The 27,294-nt window shown below is 42.2% G+C and overlaps 1 protein-coding gene across 8 annotated transcripts in view; it reads left to right on the forward strand.

Moving 5' to 3' along the window:
• The window catches only part of NEO1 (neogenin 1), a 165,513-nt gene that overhangs the window by 36,226 nt on the left and 101,993 nt on the right, over nt 1-27,294 (forward strand). For all 8 annotated transcript variants that reach the window (XM_015872354.2, XM_015872359.2, XM_032446783.1 and 5 more), the window contains exons 2-3: nt 11,423-11,740; nt 25,970-26,245. In XM_015872354.2, coding sequence (XP_015727840.1) covers nt 11,423-11,740; nt 25,970-26,245 — 594 coding nt within the window. The remainder of the gene's footprint in view (nt 1-11,422; nt 11,741-25,969; nt 26,246-27,294) is intronic.

The following is a 27,294-nucleotide window of genomic DNA, read 5'->3' on the forward strand; positions in this document are numbered from 1 at the left end:
GGTGCAAGGTGTGCCATGTGCTCACTGTGAAGCACTTTGGTCAGAGAGAAGTCCTCCCTGTTGGCTGGGCAGTGCTGGCATAGCCAGACCCTCCTGCTGGTCCTCCAGTGCAGTGCAGTTCTCCAGTATTGATCTTAACCCTGCTGAATTCATGCAGACCTCAGTGGTTGCTGCCTTATTCTGGGTGTAAATGTTCAGCTTCAAAAGGCCATTGCCAAAGATCCTGCTGGGAGACAGATCCATGTTCATGGTGCTGCAGCAGTGCCCTGTAGTCATACAGCTGAGCTGTACCGTGGCCCTACGAGTGGGTGGTGTGGCTGCTGGTGAGTGCAGAGCGTACTGTGTATGCTCAGTTGGTGTTGAATTCGTGGTTTCTCCCCCTTGCTATGGAAATAACTTGAGGGCTATGTGCTATTGCTTTCTGTCGGTGACCGTCAGATGCACTATCCCAAGGTATTTGTTTGTCTCAGGTATTAAATTGCTGGCGGGGTTTTCAGATATGAGCAGTCAGCCCTCAGTGTGAAAACCAACATAGAAATAGATGAGGGGATAAAAATGTGGAGAACTCTTGAGTATCTGGCACCTGATGAGTGCTTTGCCTAATGCTGGGGTCGTGCGGCTGTGCTGATCCTGGCTGTGTGACTGATGATTCAGGGATTTTTATCTCAGCATTGACATTTTTCTTTGGTAAAATGACTTCAAAGCATCAGTAAGCTTTCCAAAGTGTGTGTGGAGCATGAATTTGTTCTGTAAGTGAATGCAGCCAGGCTCAAGGTCGGAGCATATTGGTGGTCTGCTGGGATGTCCTTGCTGGCACCTTGCTTCTACTGTGCTGACTGTTTCTCACCCTGCTTGGTTGCTAGGTCCTTCCTGGCACATCCTTCTCACTAATTCTCTCTCACTCTGGCTGTGAGGTCCCAGCAGAGGTTTCCTTTTCCCCAAGGGCAGCAGAGCTGACAAGCAGGGCCCTGTCCTGCTGTGTGTCCCTCACTGAGCACATCATGCTCTGGGCTAACCCAGGGAAGCACTGCTGTGTGTGTGCTGTTCTGGGGTGCTCCCTGGTATCTGCTCTCATCTGTACTGTGACAAGATGCTGAGTTAAAGGGATTTTTGGCTCTGATCAGATGTGACTGTTCTTCTGTTTCCTGGTCCCCTTAGATAATCCTTGCTTGATCTAACATTAAAGGTATTTGTTAAGGGTTTTTTTTTCTCTCACAAAGTGTGCCAGAGGTCTTTTTCTAAAGAGATGCTGGAAAGAATGTTCAGCAGCTTTCAGTTTGGTTCTTGCTTGCATCTTTGTTGTTCAACTCATCTTGTGCTTTAAACTTCCCATAGATACCCAGTTCCTTTCTTTGCCTCTGACTGTTCCCTGTGATGGGAGCACTCCTGTCTTTGTAGCAGTATTCCCCTCTGCTCCCCACTCTTCTGCAGGTATTCTTTCAGTCCCCATAATGACTATGAAGTGCTGAATTGAATGGGTAGAGACAAGGAAATCCTGGCACACAGGAAGATCATTTGCTGAAGCACAATGTTGTCTAACTTAAAATGCATCCTGGAAGGAGTTTGCTGCATGGAAGGCATCCGTTTCATGACCAATAACCTTGTTGGTTCTGAGAAATTCTGCTGTTGCTTTACCTTTGTGTAGAGTCCTCGGATGCTCAGCACCTTTACGTCTGGGAAAATACTGAAGTCATGGGTTTCAGCAAGATCCTCTTGGGACGTATAGGAGATTCGTTTCAGTATTTATGTTCTAAACCATCTTTATGTATCTGCCTGCTTGAAAATGCAACTGGGACGAGCAGTGTGCTGCCTGACCTCCTGATCTGGGAGCTTCCAGGACTTTATTTTCTGTTTTTAACCCCTTGGAAGCCATTGTTTGCTTCCAGTATTGCACCTATCCAAAGTAACTGATTTGATACCTGAGTGCCTGGAGGACTGGAACTTTACAGAGGGAACTCCATTTCTCCAGCAGGAAAAATGGAAATCCTTCATCACCTCCTCTAAGAGCGTAGCATTGTCACTAGCTAACATATGGGAGAAGTCAAAGAACTATTGTTCACAAGGATGAACAGAAATAAGTTTTCCTTTGTAGGTGCCTTTACAGAGACCTCTAGTAATTCTTTTGTAGAAAAATCTTTTCTCAGACCAGTTTGGCAAAGAAAATGATTGCTGGCAGAATTAAAGGAAAAAGAAAGGAACTCTTGTCCACACCACTGATGGGCTTTCCTATGGAAACGAGAGTACTATCAAAAATAAGTAAAGAAAAATTGCTTGCTTTCCTTTTATTCTTTGTGCTCAACTGGGAGGCGCATGAAAACGACACGCACCATCTCTCTGAAGGCAGCAGCTGGGAACTGGGAGCTGTGCTGGTGGGTTCCAGGGCTGTGAAGTTACAAGCAGAGACACTCAGCTTTGCTTCTTGCTTGAAGTACGGCGAAGAAAGCTGTAGGGGAATAAGAGCTATGCAAAGCATTAAAGATGGATGGAATATCGGGGAATCTCAGCCATACAGTTAATTCCATGTGAAAGGTAATGACGGTGGCTTATTTTGACAGATGAAGAGAAATTTGACATTAGAGAAGGCATTGCTGGAGTAGAGCGTGCCTCGCGGATGGCAGCATCTCCCTGCAAGCGTTGCAGCTGTGCTGCTAGAGCCACATTGAGCAGCTTGTCCCGAGAGATGGCGAGTGGAGTAACGGCTCTCCCTAGAGTCCCAGTCAAAAAGATCTTTACCTTATTATCGTTTGAGCTTCTTTGTGTCATTAATAGCAATAGAAAGAGGATGTCTTAGGCAAGAAAGAATGTTTTGTCTTTTGTATCAGGTGGAACAGGGCACCATTTAAAACCTAGTGCAGTCCTAGAGGGGATGTGTCAGTTGGGGAGAGCTGTAGGAGTGAAACCTGGTCGTCTTCTGCAAGGAGAGGAACAGCTCGGCTCATTCTGCTTGAAACAAGAAAGGAACGATCTGTAAAACCCTTCACGCTCTTTTTGTGAAATTAATCTGAATCTTTGCAGTGTGTGTTCAGAGTAGTTCCTTCACTGGGCTGATGAAAGTAAATGAATGTTTGGCATTATGTGGTCCAACCTGCATCTCCTTTGGTGATCATATAAAGGAGGACTACTTTGAAGGATGCTTCTTTCACTGTGTGCAAGGTTTGCTGGACACAGCTTCTACATTTGACGGTGTACAATACAGGGATTGCTCTTAAGCAGCTGGAAGATACCTAAATTGATATTTTTCTGCACAGTTATAAAGGATTCTTCTTCCATGCACACCAGGAATACAGAGTGCACAGAAGTGGTTTCTGAAGCACGGCCTGCTGATGCTGCTCAGGGTTCAGCATCTCTTCACTCGGGATCTTGTTCTGGCCCATCGGCACAGGTGTCTGCTTGGAACATCAGCTGTGTGGAGCTGCAGTAGGAGCGGTCGGTGCAGCTTCCCTGCTTTCCAAGTCTGGGACAGCTGCAGCCCCTCAAGGTTTGGGGCTCAGCATGGGAGCACTTGTTCCTGACTGGTTAAGGGTTCCACACTCACAGAACTTCAGTCAGCTGAAACCAGCAGTGCTGTAAATAGGAAAGCTGCTTCCATGTGTTCAGAGCCCGGCTGAAAGTCTGACTCCCTCGAGGCCGCGGAAGGGCCACGCAGCTAAACAGCAGCCATAAATGCATCTCCAAAGACATTTGCTATTTGAAATTACAATCTGTGTTTAGATTTTGCTGTTGATCATTATGTTGTTTTTCCTTCCCATTATTTAATAATTTATGAGGAGATGGTATCACTTACAGAAGGAGCAGTTAGGCTAAATGCATGGCCGCTTCCTTCTCCCTGTTTTACTGCAGGCGCACTGCATGCCGCTTGGGTGCTTTGTTCTCAGTCCTATTTCCGCATACAATGTTTTTTGTTTTTAATGGGCTAAATTTTTATTTTTTTTTTGCTGTTTTATAATTTCCTGCTTGAGATCTTTAAGGAAAGGCAGTTAAGATGAAGTTGATAATTTGTCACTAATAAGAAAAGGGTGAGTGGAAGCATAGGCAGAACTGGGAAAGCAGCTCTGCAGTGTGCTTTGCTTGAATTAATTCTTCGTTTATTGACAGAGCTGCCTGAAGGACAAGTACATTCCTGGCTGTACTGGAGACAGATCCTTGAAGCAATTTATCTCCTTCTCTGCTGTATGAATTTGCATTGTGATGATGAGTACCTCCACTTTTGTATTCAACACTACGTTGAAAACTGTTCAACTCTGTGGCTTGAGCCATTACAGCTTTGTGTGTGGAAATGCTTTTTCACAACTTCTCTTGTATCTGAATGCCATCAGAAAACCAAGGGGGAAGTGACAGCAGGCTATGGGCTGTTTGGTATGAGGGCAGGGGCTCTTCACCATGGATCATAATTTCATGAAATGTCAGGTTTTATTGAGCAGAATGGTTGGGAACACCATTTCTTTGTGGTATCCCAGGCTGTTAGTATTCCCTCAGCACAGTCTCCTTGGTCTGTGTTAGAAGAAGAAACATGGAAACAAGATGACCAGATGAAGAGGAGGGCTGAAGCATCCAGCTTTGTGCTTCTCCTTCAGGGGACTTGCTTGAACAGGCTGTTACCTTGCTGCTTTTCTGCAGCACGGAACAAGACTCTTTGTAGTAAGGCTGGAGTGGGGTTTTCTACAGGTTCCTGCACAACACAAATGTAGAGGCCTGTCCCTTGCAGACCTGAAGGCATAGCCCTGTCCTGTGAGGCTGGACTGGATCGGAGCCTTCACATCATTCTTCAGTCATCATGGCTAACCCACACTGCTTAATGACATAAGGACAGAGATGAGTTATTCTTTTTGATGGATATCTTTGTTATAGTGCATTAAATCTTTAAAAGAGGAAATCTGCTTGTACTGAAGGAGAAAGGAATCTAGTAAGTCTGGGGAAGTCTAGATTTATACATGGCATTACTTATTTGATAATGTTACATCATTTGCTCTTGTAGGTTCCACTGTCAGCATTCCTTTGGAGTTATTAAAGCACTCGCAGGATTTATGCCATCTATCTGCAGTCATGGGCGAGCTCTTAGGCTTTTTCGTTTTTTTCTTGATGCTCAAGTGCAATACCATTTTTGTCTCATTATTTATGTATTGTAGAGCCTTTGCAAAGACAGAAATGAAATGGAGTTAAGAAAATGCAGTTTGGAGACATTGTTCTTGGTTTTACACTGAATGTGAACTTCAGAGCCACTGTGTGTTATTGGGCTTTGGGAGTGCTTCAGAAATTATCATAAGTCATCTCTGGTGTTTTGGGGTATGCAGTCATGGAGTGCAGTTTGACTGGGTCAGGTGGTCTGTATTGCACTACAAAGGGAAAAATAGTATTAAGAAGAATCTCTGTTTTTGCCTGTCCCGTAGTTCTGCTATGGCATGTTATCATATACAAACATTGCTTGTTGGCCAGTGCAGAATGTTTCTGATGTTGTTAGGGGGGAAAAACCCAACCTGCTAATAGTACATACATTTTATGGAGAGACTAATGCATATAGCAGTTTATCCATATAGTTACTGTGCTTCTAGTGTCTGGTTAGGGAGCTACGAGACATGGTTTAGGGGTTTTCTGTAGGTATGGTAATGGGAGGACGGTTGGACTAGATGATCTTGTAGGTCCTTTCCAACCTTGTCATTCTATGATTCTATGATTCTTAGCAGTGTATATTTCAACAAAACCACAAACAAGTTCACGATGAGCTCTCAGTGGCAGTTTGCAAAGAACAATGTTTGTAGCATCTTGAGTTAAAATCCGTTTGTGTAACTTGTCAGTTGCTTCGGATCAGAAGGCATGATACTTATCCTTCTAACTGAAACATCATAAATGTAATATTCCTTCATCAGAGCCCTGTATTTCTCTTGCCAACAACTGAATCCTTGGATGTTATTTGAGTCCAGCACTTTCAATATGAGATTTTTTGTTTTCCTAGCTTATTCTACTTGGAAAGTAATTCTGAAATTATATCTGCGCTCCACTTTTTTCTTTTTGGATTGTCATTGCCTCAATCCCTTTGAACTACAATGAGATAGTGTTCCGTTCTGGTACTTTGAGATTTAACTCCTCTGTTTGAAGGTGGTTGATGGCCATTGCCAGGAGCACATCAGTCCAAATAGTTCTAATGGCAGCAATGGATTTGAGTTGAACCTACAGCACCGGTAGCAGGGATGTCTCCTGCCACATACTGCTACCACATGTGCTGGTAGGAGGTGCTTCAAATGAACTAAGGAGTAGTGTGAGCTCAGCGTGCTTGTCTGAAGTTGTTTTCCAGAATGCCACCACTTCTGCAAGGCTTATATCAGCCAGTTGTGTGGTTTACTTTGGTAAGACCGCTCACCTCTTTCAGCAATGAGCTGAATAATGGAGGGATGCTTCTTCCCACTTGAACGCTTGTTATTCTGGGAAATTCCTCACCTGAAGATGTACACAGTGCGATGCATCGACCAGAACGTGTGAATAACTGTAATGATCCTTCTTGTAGATATGTTAGCAGGAAAAAAGAAAGGGCTGAAGGAAGTGTGGGATTCCTTTTTTGCACCAGCCTTTGAAAATGCAACATTTGGAAAGAGTGTCTGAGCTCTGTATTTCTTCCCCAGATGCTTTCAGATCCTGTAATGGAGAGGTGGTATATTGAAACTTCCCTTGTTGGGTTTAAATGCCTTGGCATGGTCTTGAGGGAAGCATGCTGTAAGATTGGGCAGATTCATCTTGTTAAGTCGGTGTAATGTCTCAAATGTGCTTTCTTTGATCCTTTTTCAGTGAGAAGAGCAGTCCTAACTCTGGGAGAACTGGCTAGGATAGACAAAGGACAGCTTAGAAGAACTGCTTGGTTATTTTAGGATTATGTGCTGAGCTGCATCTTAGCCAAAGGGATTTCTGAATTGATGTTTAACTGGGTATTTGTGAAGAGGTGAGCAGGGCTGTGAAAACCCCAAATATTTCGAATCATAGAATAGTTTGGGTTGGAACAGACCTTTAAGATCAGTTCCATCCCCTGCTCTAGGCAGGGACCCCTCCCTCTAGCCCAGGTTGCTCACAGCCCCATCCAGCCTGGCCTTGAGTGCTTCCAGGGAGCAGCATCCACAGCCTGTCTGGGCAACCTGTGCCAGTTTCTCACTGCCCTCATAGAAAAGAATTTCTTCCTAGTACCCTAGTCTAAATCTACCTTCTTCCAATGTAAAGGCACTGAATGGGGAAAGAGGATGAGCTAGGGGCATGGAAAAGCAGTCAGCTTAGCTGGAAATATTTCAGACCTCTCTAGTTTGCATTTGAAAAGTTTCATGGAAGAAAGATGATGTTATTCTTTCCTCTACCACCAAACATCTAACAACACTTCCCTAATGAAGGAGGGAGGGAGAGCTGAACTTCACTGCCGTAGTATGGCCATGAAAAGGGCTGGATAAGTCCCAGAAGAACTGATGGTGATGAAAGCTGTTTTGTGGGGGATTTTGCACTCGTGTGTTCCGAGTAATTTCTATTAGATGTCTTTCATTCACAGCCTGCATGACAGAGTGAGCTATATTTGTTAAAATTTCACACCACATAAAGCTGAAAGGAGGAGGACAAGGTTCAAGATCAGTACACTTTTTTTGGAATGAGGAAAATCTGGAGGAGCCAAAAGCAAGTTAATACAGTTAGGCAGGAATAATCAGCTAGTCAAACATTAAGTGGCAAAGAACCAGCTTTGTGGCAGTTTCTGAGGAAAGGATTGAGGGAATTTGGGAGCGGTGGGATCACAGACCCATGCAGTCAGTGGTGCTGTGCTTCTGCTGCAGACCCTGCTGTCTGAATCTTGGGGGGATGATGAAAGACCTTGTAGAGCTTCCAAAAGATATGAAATGACACCGTGTCTTTGCTTACCATTGAGCTTGTCTCTGCTGGAGCACTCAGTCGTGTTTTGGGCACGGGCCTTAGGAGAGAAGCATTAACCAGCTGTAGCACATTTGGAGAGCTGTCAGAGCCCTGTGATGCAGTCTTTGAGATGACTGAAGGAGCTACATATGCAGAGCCTAAGGAAAAGACCAGGGCTATTTTTGTATAGGTCTCTTGGGCCAATGATAACACAAATCAAGCTGCTTTTGTGGAAGGAGAAAGGACACCCTCCACAAAATCCACCAGTCCAGTCCTTAATAACGTGGTGCCATTTAACTGAGTTGATGGGGTGAGAGAAGGGGCTGGTTGACAGAAGGGCGTGCTTATTAAGCTCTTGTATGTACAAAGCATCCCTGTGCTGAACCAAGGGTTAAATGAAGTGTGAACTTGCTTGGCTTGAGTGTAGATGCAGCTCTACCAGCTCTTGTTGGAGTGCCCAAACTGAAAAACCTAACTTCCTTTACTACGGGGCAGATGTATTTACCAACACTACTGCTATTTTATCCACTGCTTTCTGTGCAGAGTCAAAGCAGACAATGCAGAGTCTTCACAGGCTTTTTTTGGCAAACCTTTTTGATGTTACCTCTGAAACCTGGCTGAGCATCTGCTTTCTTGAAAGTCTCTCATCCCTTCTGTGCTGTTTTGGCACGTTCTCTCTTGATATCCTCCGCTCTGAGCTCTGTGGTGTTATTTCCGTGGGCGCCTCATTGCTTCCAGAATAACTGGAGCCCATCAGTAGACTTGATCTGCTCCAGCCTGCAGCGAGGCCCAGAGAAGGCGACCTGGAAACCAGCCTCATGTTTTCAAGGGGAAGTGGCATAGGATAACATGCATGCAGCTAACAAATAAAGCTTATTCTCTTGGCTGTCTCTTAAGTGTATGAACTGGCAATGAGGTGCAAGACCTTTTTTTTCATCTTGATTTAAAAGTCTGAAAGTAGAAGTGGAGTTGAGTTTCATCCTGCTTGCTGCACTTGTGCCGACCTGCAGAATGAAGAGACAAGGTTGCAATTGCTGGGCATTTGTGCAGAACTGACTCTTACAGGAGGTGAGAAAAGCCAAGAATCTCAACCACAGGAAGAGTGTAAATGAAAAATGCTAGATCTGAGCTGGTTAACAGCCTGGGGAAAAGCGGGTGCACAGCTACTCAGTAAGCTCTTCCCGAGTGAACTTGGGCTAAAAATGGCTTTTGTCACTTCCAAGTGATTTTTCTTTCTTTCTTTTCTTTTTTTTCTTCCCGTGTTCTTAGGTTTTATTTGAAAGCTCAAAGTGTGGCAAAGCAAAACTGAGTGCATTGTGTTTGTTCTGGTAGGGATCTGAACGTCCATTGGAAAAAAAAAAAAAATCCTACGTTTGTAAGGCTGAATTTTTATATTAAAACAACAGTTTTCAGTATCTGTAGTGCAGGTTGGGGTTATACTGGTAGACATGTAAAACCATTTTTGTGCTGCTCATGACTTTTGTTTTTCTTGTCATTTGAGAGCTGAAACTCAGGACTCTTCACACAAAGTGTGCTCACAGGTGTGCGTGTGTTCAAATGAAGCATGGAGGAATTTCGTAGTTTGCTCTGGCTTTTGTTTTGTTTCTGCTTTTTATCCTCAGGAAGGACCAAATCTCAAGGATTTGGATACTGACATCGCAAATCTAATCGTGACTGAGGCTGCAGCTGTCACTAGGGAAAGCTCAGCCTTTCTGTTCTTAATTCATCTTTGAATTCTTGAAGGTAGAAGGATACAGGGATGATAGAACCTACAGAAGTGTAATCTTTCTGCCGTTCCTTTCTCGTGGCTCCTCCTGCCTTGTCCCAGCTCTCTCTGAATCACCAGGAAGAAGCCAATCTGTCAGTGCAGGAGGCTGAGCCCCTCTCCTGAGGGCAGTTGGAGTCTCTTTGGAGGCAGGAGACTTTCTGTGCGGCTCAGTGATAGAGGGAACCTCGTCAATTTGTTAATTAAGGCCATTTGAGAAGGTAAATCTCTTAAAACCAAAACCCCAAGGACTGATGAAGCTAAGATGCTTACAGGACGGCCTTTCTTTACAAGTGAAGGTTTTCCTTGCTTCAGTTGTGTCTGTGATTGCATTTGAACCATTTTCTAATGATGCTTTACAGATCACCTTTAAATTCTTGGACTTCTCTAAAAGGAAAATCACACCTTGAGGTAGTACTGTGTGTTGCTTACTGCCAGGTCAAGTAATCTGGTTCATAGGAAACCCCCCTGCACAAACACGCAGTGCAAACCGCACCGTAGCTACCGTAGTGGTACAGCAGAGGACAGGTTTTTGGTCACTTGTTTATTATAGTGTCTGAATGTTCTGCTTGAAATTGGTATGGAATTGAGAAGCAGTGCCCTGAGCACAAATTCAAGACTCGTATTTTCCTGTATGATAATTATATAGGGACTTGAAGGACCAAAAGCATTTTCCCATGTTTGCTTTGCAGCACACACATAGCTTAATGGTGACAAATACTTGGGCTGTTTTTAAAAGAAAGAAACAAGAAAGAAGATGAAGGATAGCCCTGCCTTTGTGCTCTTTAAACTGCCTGGTATCCCATAGATGGCCAGTAAACAATTGTTTGTAAAGCAGGCAGGTTTTTCTTAACTCATTTCTGGTTGGAAGACAGGAGGTGATAGTCCTGTTTGTATTACCATGATCCTTTGTTCACGTGTACCCCAACCCCCAGTTGGACGAGGAGTACAAGACAGGAGCCTTGATGCTACTTTGGTTTTTGATTATTATTAGTTTATTTAAAGCACAATGAAATGAACACATTTTCTCCCTAATCAACCTTTGGCAATTTGTAAAACTGTTCTTCCTTGGAAGAAACTTTCTGTTTTCTATGGGTGATTAAATTAAGACGAGTCCAAGTGATAGTGACGAGCAGTCTTTCTGCTGGACCAAACATGCTACAAACACAGTAATTAAAATTCACTTTCTAATGGAAAGTAGATGTTAATTATAGATGTCTGTTTGGGAATACTTAAAATGGAAAAGTAATCAAGTTTATCCTGAGCCAGAATAGAAGTTAAAAAATGTTTTATGGCGCTTGCGTGATGTGTTAAGCTCAGAATTGGAGGCTTTTTCTCTCAAGGGCAGAATTACTCTTCATGTTTCTTGATGTTTGTTACACAAGGGAAATGACCACACTGCTGTTCCTGGCATCCCTGCCATGGAAGGCAAGAAAAAAGCCGTAAAGCTACATACTGTTTGTATATTATATTATTCAGGCATGTGCATTGGGTTTGTGTGTTTTGATGAAGCAGATTTCTGTGTAATGGGTTGCTTGGGACTGCTAACCGTGGGTTCCAGTATGAGCAGACCAGTGTGGCTTTGGCACAAAAGGTTTCACTTCTGTTCCAAGAGATCATGGGTGTGAGTTATCAAAGCAGACAATAACGTCATGCAGACCAGCCTGTTCCCCAGGACACCCCACTGTGAGCTCCCACGTGTTAAAACACTTCTAAAAGAAAATGCACTTTCTGTTTTAAAAAGATGTGGAAGGCTAACCCTGAAATTGTTCCGTATGCTTCTTACAGGGTCTGTTGTGAGAACCTTCACTCCTTTTTACTTCCTGGTGGAGCCGATGGACATTCTGTCAGTTCGTGGGGCATCTGTTATAATGAACTGTTCAGCTTATTGTGAAACTCCTCCGAAGATCGAATGGAAGAAAGATGGGACTCTTCTAAACTTGGTCTCAGATGACCGTCGCCAGTTGCTGCCAGATGGGTCTTTGTTAATAAACAGTGTGGTGCATTCCAAGCATAATAAACCCGATGAAGGATATTATCAGTGCGTGGCGACTGTGGAAAGCCTGGGGAGCATTGTAAGCAGAACAGCAAAGCTCACGGTAGCAGGTAAGGGTCTGTTTTCTTTCTTCAAGCACGGCAATGAGTGTGATCGTGTGGATGTGTACTATTGAAGTAAAGAAAGAGCACGTTCCAAGAAGTTAATATCATCTCTTATCAAAGACATTAGGACTGTATGTATCCCCCTCCCTCCCCTTTTTTTCCCCCAACTAAATGTAATTAGTAAAAGCAGCTTTCTTAGGAAATACTGAAGATGAGAAAAATTAAAATGAATGGATTAAGAGTAGTGCCAGGAATGTGTAATCACTACAGATATCTGCCACACCTTAGAATGAGGTTTGTGTTGCTTGTTTGTTTTTAAAAGAGTGGGCTTCTACTTTCTTAATGTAGAAATACCCTTAAAGATTAGTTTCTCTGGGCACTTTCATACTGAGATTTATCTGCCCACCACATCATAAAACATGAGGGAAACTTCTAAAAGCTGGATGTGGAGGCCCAGGAGAACTGGAGGACTGAAGGAGAAGGCAGGGATGCCAGGGGGCTGTATTTTTCTGTTTCTTGAGTACCAGGTGTGAATAGGTTTAATAAGCAGTTGTTTTTTTGTAGGAAAGTGTTAAGAATTTGGCTGGGAAAGCAGCGTGCTTCTAGAAGGGCATTTGCTTCTTGTTGCTTCTATCAGGGCTCAGGAGGATCAGATTGTGGAAATGTTTTGAAAATGATAACTGGAGGAGGCTTAGAATCACCTGTAAGAGCAAGAGTTCAAAAACTTAGATAAGCTAAGGCAACGTAACTAGGAAGAAAAGCCCATGAAGCAATATTCTTTTGTTTCACTAATGATGTTTGCCAGCCTTTCAAACAGTTTTTTTCCTTTGCTTAATAAATGTCTCCAGGTAATGAATTCTTCCTGACTAGTGCTGCAGCATCTCCCAGAGCTGCTGCTCATTGTCATTTATATTCAGATGTTGTTTCTATTAAGCCAGCTTGCAGCCTTGTCAAACATGGGGAATATTGCAAATAAAAAACTGTGTTTTTGGTGGGGTTTTCTTTTACCACTTTAAAGGAGTGACTTTCAGAGTCTCTCTGAATGCGAAATACATTTCTGAGTTCATTGCAATGAGGGCAATAAAAGCAGTTCTAACGCTTATCTCAGGCAATTACTGCCTTCTTACACTGCTGGTTTTGTGTTCAGTTCTGCTGCTTTCCATGGGAGGAGGCTCAGTGTCTTTCTTCTGGTCCACATGATCGTTGGGTTGGCTTAATGGCATTAAAAAGGAAGGTAGTTCAAAATGTCGTATTCTACCTCCAGTTTGTGTTTCCCGTGTCACTGTAGAAAATGTGACTGTGAATGGTGGTTTCTAAAAGGGTGAAATGTTCAAAAGCCTTGACCTAATTAAAAATAAACCCTAGTGAGTTTTGTCTTATTTTGTTTTTTTTTAAGTCTATGCTGGAAAGCCATAAACAGTTGTCTAGTCCAAGTTAATACAGATGTTTATTCCATGATTACTTTTGTCTTCCCTGACATTGATCTAAACACATGTATAGACAGAGTGATCATCAACTTCTTGGGACAAAAAAGGTTTTTTTGTTTGTTCAAAACTAGCCACGTTTGCTGTTGGTGTTCCTCCTGCCCTCCCGCTCAGCTGGAAACCTGGTCAGTGCCAAGAACTGGGCCATGGTCCTCTGAGAGCAAAGGGGAAGGGGCTGCTGAAGGCTTGTAGCGAGGGGTGGAACGTTTACCTTCACATGCACAGTGTTGCTTTCAGTGAGCTCATTGGAATTCTGTGTTTTTTTCAGGTGTATTTTAAACATTCCTTTCCCCCCATCTTTGCTGTAATTAGAAGCTTTTGAGATGCATTAGCTGTGGGGATGGTTAGCGTGGTGAGGTCTCTCTTTGCTCTTAGGTAACAGTGGGAGGCAGCTCATTTTCTCCTTAATTGAGTGGTGATATGTTGAATTCCGATAGTCTGTGCTGGTGTTATGCTGTGATGCGCTTATTTCTTCAACAAGGAATATTATGCACGTTTTAGCTACTACTTAATCATTAAGTAACTTCATTACCTGGAAATGACAAATTCTGATGAGTAAGAGGGGCCAGGGCACAGAAGAATCAGTAAAACCAGGTGGTATTGCATCACATAGATGGTGTCTTGAGTTCTGAATCTTAAATGATTTCATTTTCTCTTACATCTAAGAGATAATGCCGAGCAATCTACCTGTAGTGAATCTGCTCTAAACAGGCTGATAAATTTTCATAACTTTTTGAATGATTAAAAGGACTCTTATTATTTGATGACTCTAAAACCACTGAACATTGGAAAGCAACGCTCTTGCCAATATGACAACAGGAATTGATGATGCAAGGTGCTGCAAGGTGACAGAGGTGCTTAGTCAACCACTGCATGAAGAAACCCAACCAAACACACACACTGAATACCTGTGTGGAGTGATTAGACAGTGACTGAATGCTTTTTGTTAGAGAGCTGCTTTCCTGGCTTCTCGCTTCGATTTATGTTTGTGACACAATGCTATAAACTTGTCATGGCGTGGGGAAATTGATGGCGGCATGGATTGGCAAGTTTGCCTTGTGTTTGACAATGTGTTTTTAAGGAACCTTTTCCATACGTGTGAGCAGGTGAGAAGCCTTTGCTCTACAGGTTTTTGCAAGTGCACCAGCAACACTTTTCCTGTGGCAGCCCTGGGATTGTTAAAGAAGATGATAATTTCCTAAGGATTATATCATGACAAATGCTCAGATCAATATGGTTTCTCTTAGTCTGATATTTTATGCTATTGCAAATGGATAGTACATTAGTTACCATTCTACCACACTTCTGGTGGGAAACCTCTGATTGTTAAACCTGCAGGCAGCAGGAAACTTGTTATTTTTCTTCAGTGTTCAACAGTTTCAGGATATATTTGCCCTTTTCCCAGTGAAGTCTGTGTTCTTCCACTTGGTTCTTTCCAAATGCAGGTTGAGATCGTCACTGCCTGTGTTTCTTTCCCTCTTTGTCTCTTGTCCTTTTTCTGTGCAAACAGAGCCATTCTCATGCTCTGAACTGGATTTGTGAAACTCCTGATTTATTTTTAGAAGTAGCTGGTTTTTGTTGTTGTTGTTCCTTTCGAACTGCAATGTGCCAGCACCAGCATCAGGGTGATGGAGGGAGATTCTGAAGGATGGCAGTTGTATCACCCATCTCATTTATGGGAGTTGCTGTAACTGCGATGGGTTTGAACTAGGGCAAGTCAAAGCAAGTGGCTAATGTATGTAAAGCCACGAGATCTTTTTAATCAGCACCTTACTACAGTATGCTTTTTTAATTGGTTTTTGAAATGCAAATCTGGCTTTGATACTGAAGCGTCAGTTGTGCCTTAAGAAGGGCGAAGGGCTGCGATAGCTTTTACAAAACAATTGTGGGTTTTTTTTTAATACCCTTTTTTTTTTTTTTTTTTTCAGAACTGTGTCTGTAATTTGTCTTGGAAAGAAAAATCCCTGTGTATCTTATTGAAAAATATGGCGATACTAACTTAAAAATGCTCCTGTGGCAACCTTGTCTTCCCCAGTCACTCTTTATTACTCCTTTGTTAAAGCTCTCATAAATCTTTTATTGAGAGAATGGAAATGCAGAGAACTGAAAGGTGTGAAGTGACAGTGGCAGAATTTCATCGTAAGGATTTATTGGTTTCGTGTGGCCATTCAGAGGCTGTTCACTGAAATATTTATTTCATCTACTGTCTTTTTTCCCAAGTGAATCCGTTTGTTTTTTGATTCCCCTTCTTCCGTTTAGCTTTGTATTTGATTGCACTTGGCTTTGAGCTTTGTGTGTAGTTTGCTTGGTTGCAGTGAGTTGCTTGTGTAAAAGGTGCTTGTGTGCTGCCTTGATACTAAACGTTGTGTGGGTCTGACTCTCCTTTTTCCCATTCCTCCTCCTTTACGTATCCCCTGTTTTAGATGTATTATTCCATATTTGGATATTCATAGTAGTTACATTGTCAAACCTTCATTTTAGCATTATTTTTACAAAAAGCACAGGCTGGTTAGTGAGGAGACCTTCAGAGCAGCAGCAAGAAGCTGTTAACTGTTCTCCAGCTTGTTTGTAATGTTACACAAACCTGTCAAGAATTGAGACAATAAACTCTAGAGTTGCATTTTGAGTGACATAATTTGCTTCTTATCAATATATCAGATAATGGAGAAGAATTTCACTTGAGAGATTGTCTCCATTTTCTGTCTCCTCCTTGCCTTGTAAAGTTTTACTGCACCTTGAACTTACCAGGTTATGGGCTTCCAAATAGAGCTGCTACTGGAATGGATGGAGGCCTGGATGAGGCACTGCTGCAGCTCTTACTGTAATGTGATTTGGAGGAATTCTTGAATTCTGAGCCAGGAGGCGCTGGTGCATGAGTGTGCTTCTGTTGCTGATTGCGCCACTTGACTTGAAGAAGACCTCCTTGCTTGGCCCTTTCCTCAATGGGTTAAAATAAAATAAATCTAGGCACCTTTTTATAACATACGATGCTGCGAAAGAGGAAGACCACGTAGAAACAAAAAAATTATTGCATCCATTCCACGTTTGGATGGGATGCGGGAGGTGCAGCTGTGGCCAACAAGCATCTCTGAGCTGAGCTGGGAGTGCCTGGTGCTGTGCAGGCCGCTGGCGCCTGCTGCTCTGAAGATTGTATCTTCAGTGCTTGGTTTTGCTGGGTTGCACGTGTGTGACGTAACTGAAAGGCAAGAGAAGCATAGACAGTGCTAAACAGAACACACTGCCTGCTTCTTTCCAGCTCCTTGGGGGTGCAGTTAGGAACTATTCCACTTTCTCGGGTTTTTTTGTTTTTTTTTTTCCCTCAGTGTTATTGCATATTTCCCTCAAAAAAGGAGGGGAAGGAGAGGCTTTATCTTCATGCATAAAGAGCTTTCTGTCCCTTTGAATTGGAAATAACCTAAGAGCATAGACACTTCAGTGGAGAGTGCTTACGAGCACTCAACAAATAAAAGTAAGTGACACAGGTGATAAATTTTCCTTGCAAAACTGTGTTTTATGAGGAAAAAAGTATCTGTGTTTTTTTTTCCCCCCATTTCATTCTATAAATGATCTCAGATAAAAATGTGTTTCTTTTCAAAGATGAGTAAACAGGAAGGGTGGTTCATACAAAACTGCATCGTGTAGACAGATTCTGCCAGCTGGTTGTAGAGGAGGCATGGTTTGGACAGTTGGGACAATGAATGTTCTACCTTCTATTTCATTCTGAATTCTTCTTTAATAACAACTAAATAGTCTTATTCAGGACAAAAAAGGCAGGCTAGCATTTATTTTCTAGAAATGTTAAGTGGAGTAAAACTGAGCCTGCTCAGAAAAGGGGAGGGATTGTAGATCTGTTCCTTAGATGAGAAGATGGAGGAAGAAGGCCAGATGGGGGAGCATCAACCCCTGCTATCCAGCCCACACGTGGTGGAGTTCTCCTTGCTGGTGGGCTGTCCTGCTGAAGCTGGCTGTGGGAGCTGATCTTCGTGGGTCTAAACACACAATGCCAAAGCCTTTAAGTCCTCTGGTCATTCATTACAACTACTAGATTCTTTTCTTAATTAGGCAGCATTCCTTTTAAACCTGGAAGATTAGTTTGTATCAGTTTACCAGTTGGCAATTTAGTTAAGGATTAGCCTTGTAATTAGTGAAGAAAGTATCCTTTTGTACTGGTTAGTAGATAAAGTTGGCTTTATATTCATGTACTTTATAAAATAAAACATATCTTGATGCAAAGAGGTTGAATTTATAATGAATTGCAGTATGAATTCAAATTGTGATCTATGCTTTTGAAAATATAGAAGGCAGTGTAGTTAATCTCTAGGGAAGCATGAGTGCAATGGAAGGGAGCCCTGCTCCCGGATTTTGTTTTTCTAAAATCACTTGGGTTTCTGGTAGATGAGCTGTTGATGAACGATTCTGTGTGCTTGTATGAAATGGAAATGGAAAGCGTATTGATTTACCAGCACCCCAAACGAGAAGGTTGGATGGATATTGTTTATATTGGCCTTCTCATTTCTTAATATTTTCACTCAAATGTATATTTCTCATTATTTATGTTCTGCATGTCAGCACCAGCAATCCCTTTTGTAATTTTGTTTGACAAGTTTTGCAGAGATGGCTCACTCCAAATCCTAAAGTGTCAGGCAAGCGAGAGTTACATATGCAGCCTGTATTCTTTTCTATCTGTATCTTAAAGTAGGGGGATTCAAAAAGATATTTCAGCTTTACTCTGACAGGCTGAGGGCGATGGATCTCTACAGTGGCATTATTCAGACTTTAGATCATTGCATTTGGAAGATGTTAAGAACTTGTACTGTCACAGCTACCCAAATGGAAGCTGACAGAGGCAGTTATAGCTGGGAAAGAGCACGGGACAGGTATATATATGATAAATTGTGTGTTTTTTCACAGTAGAAATTCAGAAGGAAGCTTAGGGACAGTGAAAATGAAAGAAAATGGAGGAACAGATGTTTAATAAGAAATAACTCATGGAACTGTCTATCCTGCTGATTTCAGTGATGCTGAGGTGTTGGTGACGTTCCTAAAGTGTAGGGCATGTCTCATTATTCACGTGATCACACTAGAAATAAACTAGACCACCTTCCCTCTTTGCATATATTATTATTATTCCCCTTTTCTTCAGGGGCAGCAAGGGGGAACGTTTCTCAATGTGTAGCTCTCTCTATGGGTGCTGCCCATCCCTCTTTAATACCTGCTGGTTCCTGGATTAGATTAGATCCACCATCATTCTGCTCTTCTGTAACTTTTCTGAAATTGAACACATTAAAAATGGAGCCAAGAAAGGCTTTGTTAGGTAGCGACCTTTACAGATATGATGAGCTTAATTGCTAGCAGCTGTCCATGATTCAGGGATCAGTGGTGCGATAATCCACATCATGGTGGTTTTTATCCTGATCCCTGTGACTGATCAACAGTTCTGGTGCATAATCTGCTAGTTATATATGTATGTTTGTAGTGTTCCTTCTCCCTTCTGCCACGCACGTCTCTAGACATCCCGTTGTTCATCCGAAGGCTTACATTCAAGTTCTTTCTCCCGCTGTGCTTGTCTCTTGGTGTGTCAGTCCTTTTGAGGGCTTTCTTTGCTATTTGTTAACTCAGTCTATTTTCCTGCGAATTTTTTAGGTTCTTTCCTATCTCTAAATGTCTTTCTTCAGGCACCTGCTGTCTCTGACAGTCTGCAGAGTTGCCTGCAAAAGTTTTACTGATCTTCCCTCCAGTTCTGTGCCTTAATCTTCTTGGAATAGCTTGTTCACATAAGCTTTTGTAATTGATAGCCTTGCTTGGATCTGAAATTATTTAACCTGTCAAGCTCTTCTCTTTCAGCACTGTACTCAGATCTTATTCTTCTTTTGTTATAGCTATCGATTTTGTTTTAGGAAGAATTGTGAGCATGTGGTGTTTCTATTTAAGATTCTTAAATGAGGCCGTAATCTGCATACCCTGTCTTAGAGTCCCTTAAAATCCTGCTGCTGAACAGACTTCTACTGCTTAGAAGGGACAGCTGTGTTTGAGCAGTGATAAATAAGTTTTCAGTACAAGATTCTTGATGCTGGCAGCCTGCTTGACTTATTCCTTCCAGCTCAAAACCTCTTCGTTCTCCCAGCCTTTCACTGTGGACATTCAGGCACCAGGGCCTGCCTTACCTGCCCATAGAACGCCCCTCCTTCTGTTGCTGGAGATGCAGTCTTGGAGTATCACATCAGGTGCTCACACACTCTGTTTTGTTGGGAGCCAGTGCTCCAGTAGGTCTGCTATTGGGATGTACATCATGTCTGCTCTTCGTTTCTTGATCCATTTTAATATTTCATTATCTCCGGGACTTCTGTCAAAGGATATGTTTGGCAAAGTAGCACCATAAAGTGACTCCTCGGCACCTGACCTGTCTCTTGCTCGTTATTGTGCTGTCAGTCACAAGCGGAGTCATTTCACTAGGATTATCTTCTTGCATGTTGTATCGTTTCTGTTCATCAGGCTTTCCTTGGAGGAGCTGGCTGACACATTGTCTCCTGGTTTGAAAGCAAAGAGCTGCTATACTTTCTTAAGGAGTTAGTTCTTAGCAAAATGATATTACTTTCACATAAAGGACAATTGTATGAAAGTTTTTGGAACATTTAGATGCATTTTACTAGTCAAAGCACCTTCTTAAAATGTGGGGTATGTATTTTTATTAATTTGTGGCAAAGCTCAAATCCAAATCTGAGTGGCTTAATGGCAACCTGAAGAAATTAGTGTAAGCACACCCTCTGCTTCAGATGTGATCCATTTTGCTCTGACTTTCTGAGTTAGAAGTTTGCTTTGACATGTGTAGTTCTGTTCTTCCTTACACAGTGTGGCAAAATGCTTTCCAGGCTGTTGTTGCATCTCGACATCCTTCTCTGTCTGGTTTCCTTTGAGCTGTATTGTCATAGGATAGCTGAGCCTGGAAGTTTTAGGTTCTTTTGCTTCTTGCTTTAAGTTAGCCAGTACAGACAGCAAGCTTTCTTCTTTTGTTTCCAATTCTAAGAATATTCCATATAAAAACTTGAAGGCTTAATTTGGGTAATGCTGGACTTCTCCACAAATGTTTTGTAATTACGAAGCCTGAGGTATTTGCTAGAGAAATTGAGGGAGTGCCTCCTGTTAACAAAAGTGTATTTTAAAGCGTTTCACACCTCTGCCACTCAGACAAATGATGCTGAATAATCTGTAAGCAAAGGGGAAGAAAAGAGCTGTGATAATTTAATGAAGTGTCCACAGATGGCTGGACTTATTAATTTTTTAACAGGGTTTGGGTGCGAAGCTGATGCTCGAACAAAATATGCGGCATCTTAAAGATCCACGGCTTTGCTGGAGGATAACAGATGTTGTGGCGATTTTAACAATGGGGTCTCATGTTGCTATCCTCCTCCACCTACTGCTGTTGCTAAAATCATTGCGTTTCCCAAGAGGCTTTTTTAATAAGCAAAATAGTAGCAGAGTTATCAATTTGCCACGAGTTCGAATTTGAATAAGGGAAAAGAGAACGGGAGAAGAAATGAACATTTCTTAAAGACATGGTCATTGGTTAATAATTCTGTCTCTTTGTGTCTGGACAAAGCAGAGGAATACGTAAGAGCTGTGATTTGCAAGCTGTTAGTGGTGAGGTTTGTGGGCAGTACTGCTAGAGCTGGGTAAGGCTTGGGTAAGGTGAAAGTTGAATGGGTTTTGAACAGCAGAGGTTTTCCTGGTGGGTATCTGGGACACAGCAGTTTGGAAGAACTTGTGGCTGCTCCTTGTCCTTCTTTTTCCATACATACATTACGGGAAACTTGCTGAGAACATGCAGATGCCATAAAAAAGTTGGGAACAGTCTTCGTGAAACATGTAACTGCATAAAGATGTAAAATTGGGTGTTTTATTTAAATCTGTTTAATTCTTACCAAGTATTGCGTTCAATTCCAGTCTGCAGAGTAGCAATAGAGGAGCTCGAGCACGTGACAAAAATGCTGTTGTGGATTTGATCTGCTGGGCTTGGAACCATGTGGTAAAGGCATACAAACCTGCCACAGGAAGGACAGAAGTGAATTCCTCTGCAGCCTGCAGTTTCTCTTGAGAAGAGCAAATTGGTTTCTTTTTTTCTTATTTTGTTTTGCGGTCTTGCTTGGGCAAAATTGGTGCCAAAAGGTTAGTTGGATTCTAAAGAGGATTAAATGTGAGCATGGAAATAGCATCTACATACAACTGGACATTTACTGACTGCTGACAGCATTCAGAAAGAAAGGGAGCATTTACTCTCAAGCTAAGGAGCACGTTGCGTGAGCAAGTAGTTGAGTAACTGTTGATTATGGATCTTTTTTTTCCTTTCAGCCTTCTTGAAAATGATTGGCACTGTCCGTGGTTGCAGAGGGACTGCTGAACCCAGATTAGCATCTGGCTCAGTGTAATGAATTCCTCTTCTGGAAAATACAGGAGATGAAATACTGGCCGTACTGAAGGCAGCAGACTACAGCCAGAATTTTCGCCATCTGTGTTTTCCAGGAGCAGGGGAGTTATTGCTCTTCCAGGCACTGCGCTGCTTTTTCAGAGATCAAGACAATGGGCCACAAATCTCAGCAATGCTTAGGCTGGGAATATGGTCTGAATGGAACGAATTTGCATTAAGTAGATTGTTCATTCGCATTCCTGCCCTTGCTTTGGTCTTTTGGCAAGGGAGAGACAAAAGGGAAGGAGAAAATAGGGCTGGAATTGCTCCCCCCCACCCCCATTGGTGTGGGCCTACCACAAAATCTGAGGTGGTGCCACGTATGATTTCTATTGTGTACATGTGAGAATCACACGATTGCTCACGTGTTCTCCTGCCAGTTTTTAAGGAACATTCCAAGTGGAAAATCATTCTCCCAAATTGAGTTTATTAACCCACGTTCCTGTTTGGTCAGAAATATTCTCCTTCAGCATCCTAAAATCGATCATAATACGTTTGTGCTGCCGTCAAATGATGAATGTACATACAAACATGTAAAAATTATCTTTAATATCAGAACTCAGAAGTATCATTTATCATTACATTCATTCAGTAAGTGATGGAGTAATATCTCCATCTGAATGAATGCCTTGCAATGTGTGTGTGAAGAATGGGTGCTCTTTTCTCATCAGAAGTCTAACTAATTTTCATTATAATAGATCATCCTGCTTTGTCATGTTGATTGAAGTGACTGGAAATTAGAAATCATTATGGGAAAAATGTATCTTTTTAAAATATAACTTTGAAAAATAGTTTTAAAGGTGTTTCTAATTTAAATGGACTGAAATAGCTTTCGTGGTAACGCAACTGAAAAGTGTGATAGAAGTCAGAGAAATGCAGGGTTACAAGGAACTGGGCTGGTATGTGAGAGTGCAAAAGAAAAGCTCTTCGATTGAAGGACTGAGAGCAGGGTGTTTCTGGGAGTATGATGCCATAAGAAGGTATGCCAGTACTGCAGTCCTCTTTCTGCACTTACAGACAGGTATCAGAGTTAATTTAATTAATTAAGACTTATATTTAGAACATTTTATAATACGTCATTAATGTTTTGTGGTTGTCTTTGGTTAAAGCAAAAGGGTCCTCCTACACCACGGAGATTTCTAGGCAGTACAAATTGCAAATAATGATGGAATGAGAAAATTACTCTTCAGACAAAATTATGACCGAGGTTAAAATTATATGTCATAAAACCATACCACGTATGATCAAATAAAGATTTTACCAGTGCTTAAGGTGACCTGGGAAATGAACTGTGAGTTCGTTGCTGCTGAGTAACAAAACCATCTGAGGTGAAGCTTATTTAACCTTAATAGAGGAACTGCCCACAACAGAACAGTCAGTTGCCCAAAAAGTAAGCAGTACTAATAAGGGATTTAAAAGAAAGTCTAATTGAACTTCATGTTAGAAATTGCAGGGCTTTCGTCTTCCAGGAACATTCTCACGTGTTCCGCAGGTTGTACAAGTGCTGGTTGTGCAGGGTGAGCAAACGGCAGCAGCTGTGACAAAATGAGAAGGTTCAGATCTCTCTTCCAGTCTAAGAAAGAACTGACTTAATTTGCAGGTCTGTTGGTAAAGATTTCTAATGAGGCGTGAATTCAGGGCTGGTACGTTCTTCTTGAAAAGTAACTGATGTAGAACACGTGTCCCAAAAGGGAAGAGGTGATTTTTAGACCAATTAGTCTGATCCCAATACTGTGCCCTTTCTAGGGAGTTTTTGAAGCTAGGCTAATTAAGATGGAGGAAAATGGAAAGAAGGCTAAACTGTACCATGACTTTTGACAGTGGTTTACATCTAGGTCTCTTGATGAAGCAATTGATGGCTTAGAGCTGCATAATACAGTCAGCATGCTGGAGCACACACTTGATACGCCAGCCTGTTAGATATTATAAAAGGTCAAAAGAATGGAAATCCAGATATGGCTATTGAATTTGGTGAGAATCTGAGATAATTATGAAAATGTAATGGTTCGTACTGAGAGGGAAATTACAGAATGGAGAGATGCCTCAGAGATAAGGCGGATGGAAGGTAATGTTTAACATCCCCTCACATGTTTTGGTGTAAAAATGAAGAACACATCTATGAAGTTTGCAAGCATCACAAATTTGAAATACTTTGTTGTTCTTGCTGAAGCCTTTGTGGTGTCATAGGAAGAATGAAAGGACGCTATGGACTGCATGATGGTGAAGCTCACCAGCACAGTGTGCAAAGTCACGCAGGTGTAGCAGTATCCTTGGCATTAAGTTGAGACGATTGGTCATTTTACAGAGAAAGCAGGTCTAATACTGGATGATTCTGAGATAACAACCTGCTGAAGTGCAAAGAGCTGAAGTGATTGGGAAGAGAGAACTAAATGTGTTGGGAAGATATTTGCAGGAGACTCAGAAGGAATTTTGTGGTATCGACTTGGATGTCTCTGATCAAATGCTCAGTGACAACAGACGTTTCGATTTGTTGTCTGTTGTTCTGTGGGTGCTGTGGTGGTGGATACCACTCGAAGCAAAGGAGCTTCACTCTGAGTTTGAGGAGAAAGTATTTCACTGAGAAGATGAGCAGTTCCACAATGAGTTGTGCAGTGTCTGTCCATGAGGATTAGTGGAATATGAGTGGAAAAATCCCCAAATAACCCTCTCTGTCCTTGTAGCTGACCCTGCTCTGATGGGGTTCCTGCCTACTGCAACGATTGTGAGTCTTTGATGGGAGCAAAGTTAGTGTGGCTGTGGGAATGAGGAGAAACCAAAGATCTTAGCTTCATTAACTAAGCTGAAAGAAGCCAAGGTTTTTATTCATCTGTAGAAGGAGGGAGGGATGGATAAATATCAAATATCAAAGATGCAAAATAATTAATATTAAAACAAGGTCAAGATCAAAGGACTTGAAGTTGGTTATAAATGCATGAGGAGTGGCAATGAGAAACTTTCTTCTCTGAGAAGCGAAGTTGTGGGAGGAGACTCCAAAGAGTTCTCCAAGAGGGGGGAAAGTGTGTAATGTTTGGAGGTGAAGCTGTGTGAGGGAGCAGTTACATGCCAAAACAGAAGTGACCCAGATGTTGGAAATCCAAAGTAGTAGCACTCTGTGCAGAGTGCTTGTTTGAGCAGCAGTGTGTAACTGATAGGCCATAGGTCGTAAAGTACTTTTCTAGGGAGTGAAGAGAACAGAAGGGGGTCCCTTGCCTGTCCCTTTTCTTTGCCTTCATTTCGAGGATCCAAGCAGTATTTTTTTTTCTAACACAGATGTTTTATTATCAGCTTCCTTGGTCTGAGTGGTTGTGCTTGGATGCTGCATTTCATACATCTCCGTCCCACTTTCCATCTCTTGCACTAAGGGTGCACGGTGCAGTGACTTGAAAGGAAAAGGTGTAAAATCTGCTGGAAGCAGGGAGGGAGAAGGGGAGGTAAAATGTCAATATTTCTGACAGGCTGTCTCTTCGGCAATATTAATCTTAAGTGTGAGGTACAGTTGACCAAAAAACCAATTTAGGGAGTGTTGCTGCAGTCAGGCTGCTAAGGGGCTGCAGCTGGTTGTGGTGGCTGCTTCTCCTCATGGTGGCCACTGTCTTTTCCAGCACATGGGCACCTGAAGTGAAGGCTGAGCCTTTTGGAGACCTTGAGTCTTCCTTTTGGAGGTTCTGCTTGATATCCTGTGTAGGAGATTGATGTGAGGGTGAAGGTGTTCTGTGCACAGAGCTGCTGATACGGTGTTGTGGCTGTAGCTTTGTCTTGGGAAGCGAATTGATCCTCAACTGTACTCATGTGTAAAAGGTCAAGATTGTCTTATGGAAAAATGCAATTTTACCTTATGGTACTGTAATTAAGGCTTCTGGGAGCTGAGATCTTCAAGGGATATAATTTTTTCCATTGAATTTCAATGAGATTAGGCCCTTTAATGCCCTCAGGCTTCCTTCCATGGCCTGGTTAAATTACACTGAAGGCAAACCACGACTTATGCACGGTTGGTGAAAGTTTTACAAAACAATTTTTCATATTAGATTCTTAACTGCTAATTTTGGTAGTAGAAGCCTAAAAACACAGGGGGAAAAGATCAACTTGTAAGTACTCCAGTAGGTGGTAAATTAAGATGTTGCTTGTAAACTTCAATGGAAGTCATAGATGAAGTCACCTCTTCCAGAGCATCATCTATTCCCTGTTACTGCATCCCAGTGCGTTTAAGGTTTTTAGAGTTGGAGAGCGGCTTAATTTTTCACCTTCAGTAATTTTTGTCACTTCTCCAACTTTTATGTTTCCTATTGGCAGGTCTTCCCAGGTTCACCAGCCAGCCGGAGCTGTCGTCTGTCTATAGAGGAAACAGTGCAATCCTGAACTGCGAAGTGAACGTTGACCTCGCACCATTTGTGAGGTGGGAGCAGGACCGGCAGCCCCTCCTCCTGGATGACCGTGTCTTCAAGCTGCCAAGCGGAGCACTTCTTGTTGGTAACGCTACTGACACAGATGGAGGATCCTATCGCTGCGTCATTGAGAGTGGTGGGACCCCCAAATACAGTGAGGAGGCAGAGCTCAAAATTCTTCCAGGTATTCATCTGTTTTGTATTTGTTTGTTTGTTTTTTTTAAATAAATAAAAAGTAGCCTTACCAGTAGGAAAAACAATCTTAATTACAAGAATACTTACAGAAAGCAGCAAGTGAAAATCCTCTGTGTTTCTGTATGTTTAAAGTCAAACTAGTCATAAGGTGTATTATGCAAGCTTTTGTTTCCAAATCGCTTAGAATGTTTGCAGACACTTAAAATGCAGCTTTTTGGCTCTCGAGAATCATCAAATCATAGAATGGCTTGGGTTGGAAGGAACTTCAATGATCACCAAGCTCCAACCCTCCTGCTGCAGGCAAGGCCACCAACCTCCGTATCTAATGCCAGGCCAGGCTGCCCAGGGCCCCATCCAACCTGGCCAGGGATGGGGCATCCACAGCCTCTCCAGGCAGCTGTTCCAGCACCTCACCACTCTCACAGTAAAAGAACGCTGACCTATATCATGCAGCTGGAAAACAGAAAAGCAAAATTAGTAATCAGCATGTAAGCTCATTGCAGTGGTTCAGAATGGGTCAGACATGCAGATATTTCTGCTGTATTTCATAGCTGCAGTTCCACTGTGACAGGTTATAAAAACGGGATTTGACCCTTGGGGTGTAAGTGATGTGTAGTTGTAGGTTTCCGAGGCTTCGATCCCTTCTTTAAAATACTGTTGAATTTTCCAACAGAAATCGATGTATAGTCCCTTGCTCTTTGGGTTTAGCTGGAGCACTTTTAACGATTTCAGTATTTGGGAAATTCTGATTCTTAAAATGTTGGACCCCTTTGGGATGTTTCCAGATCCCAGAAAAAGGGAGGACCATGAATGCCATTATTTTGTAACATGTAGCTATTGTTACTTTGCTGTTGCTTTGAAACATTTAGTTTAGTTTTGCAGATTTTTTTTTATTTTAAATTATTATTTTTAAAATAAGAACAAAAGTGCATTTCTCAAACTTCAACACTCAGTGCATTCTTTTTCTAATGACGGTATTGCACTATTGTGCAGAGCTACGTATTACCAGATTCTCTAACACAGAGTTTGGAAACTTGA

This window comes from Coturnix japonica, chromosome 10 (genome assembly GCF_001577835.2).
Source record: "Coturnix japonica isolate 7356 chromosome 10, Coturnix japonica 2.1, whole genome shotgun sequence".
In the NCBI taxonomy this organism is placed as follows: domain Eukaryota; kingdom Metazoa; phylum Chordata; class Aves; order Galliformes; family Phasianidae; genus Coturnix; species Coturnix japonica.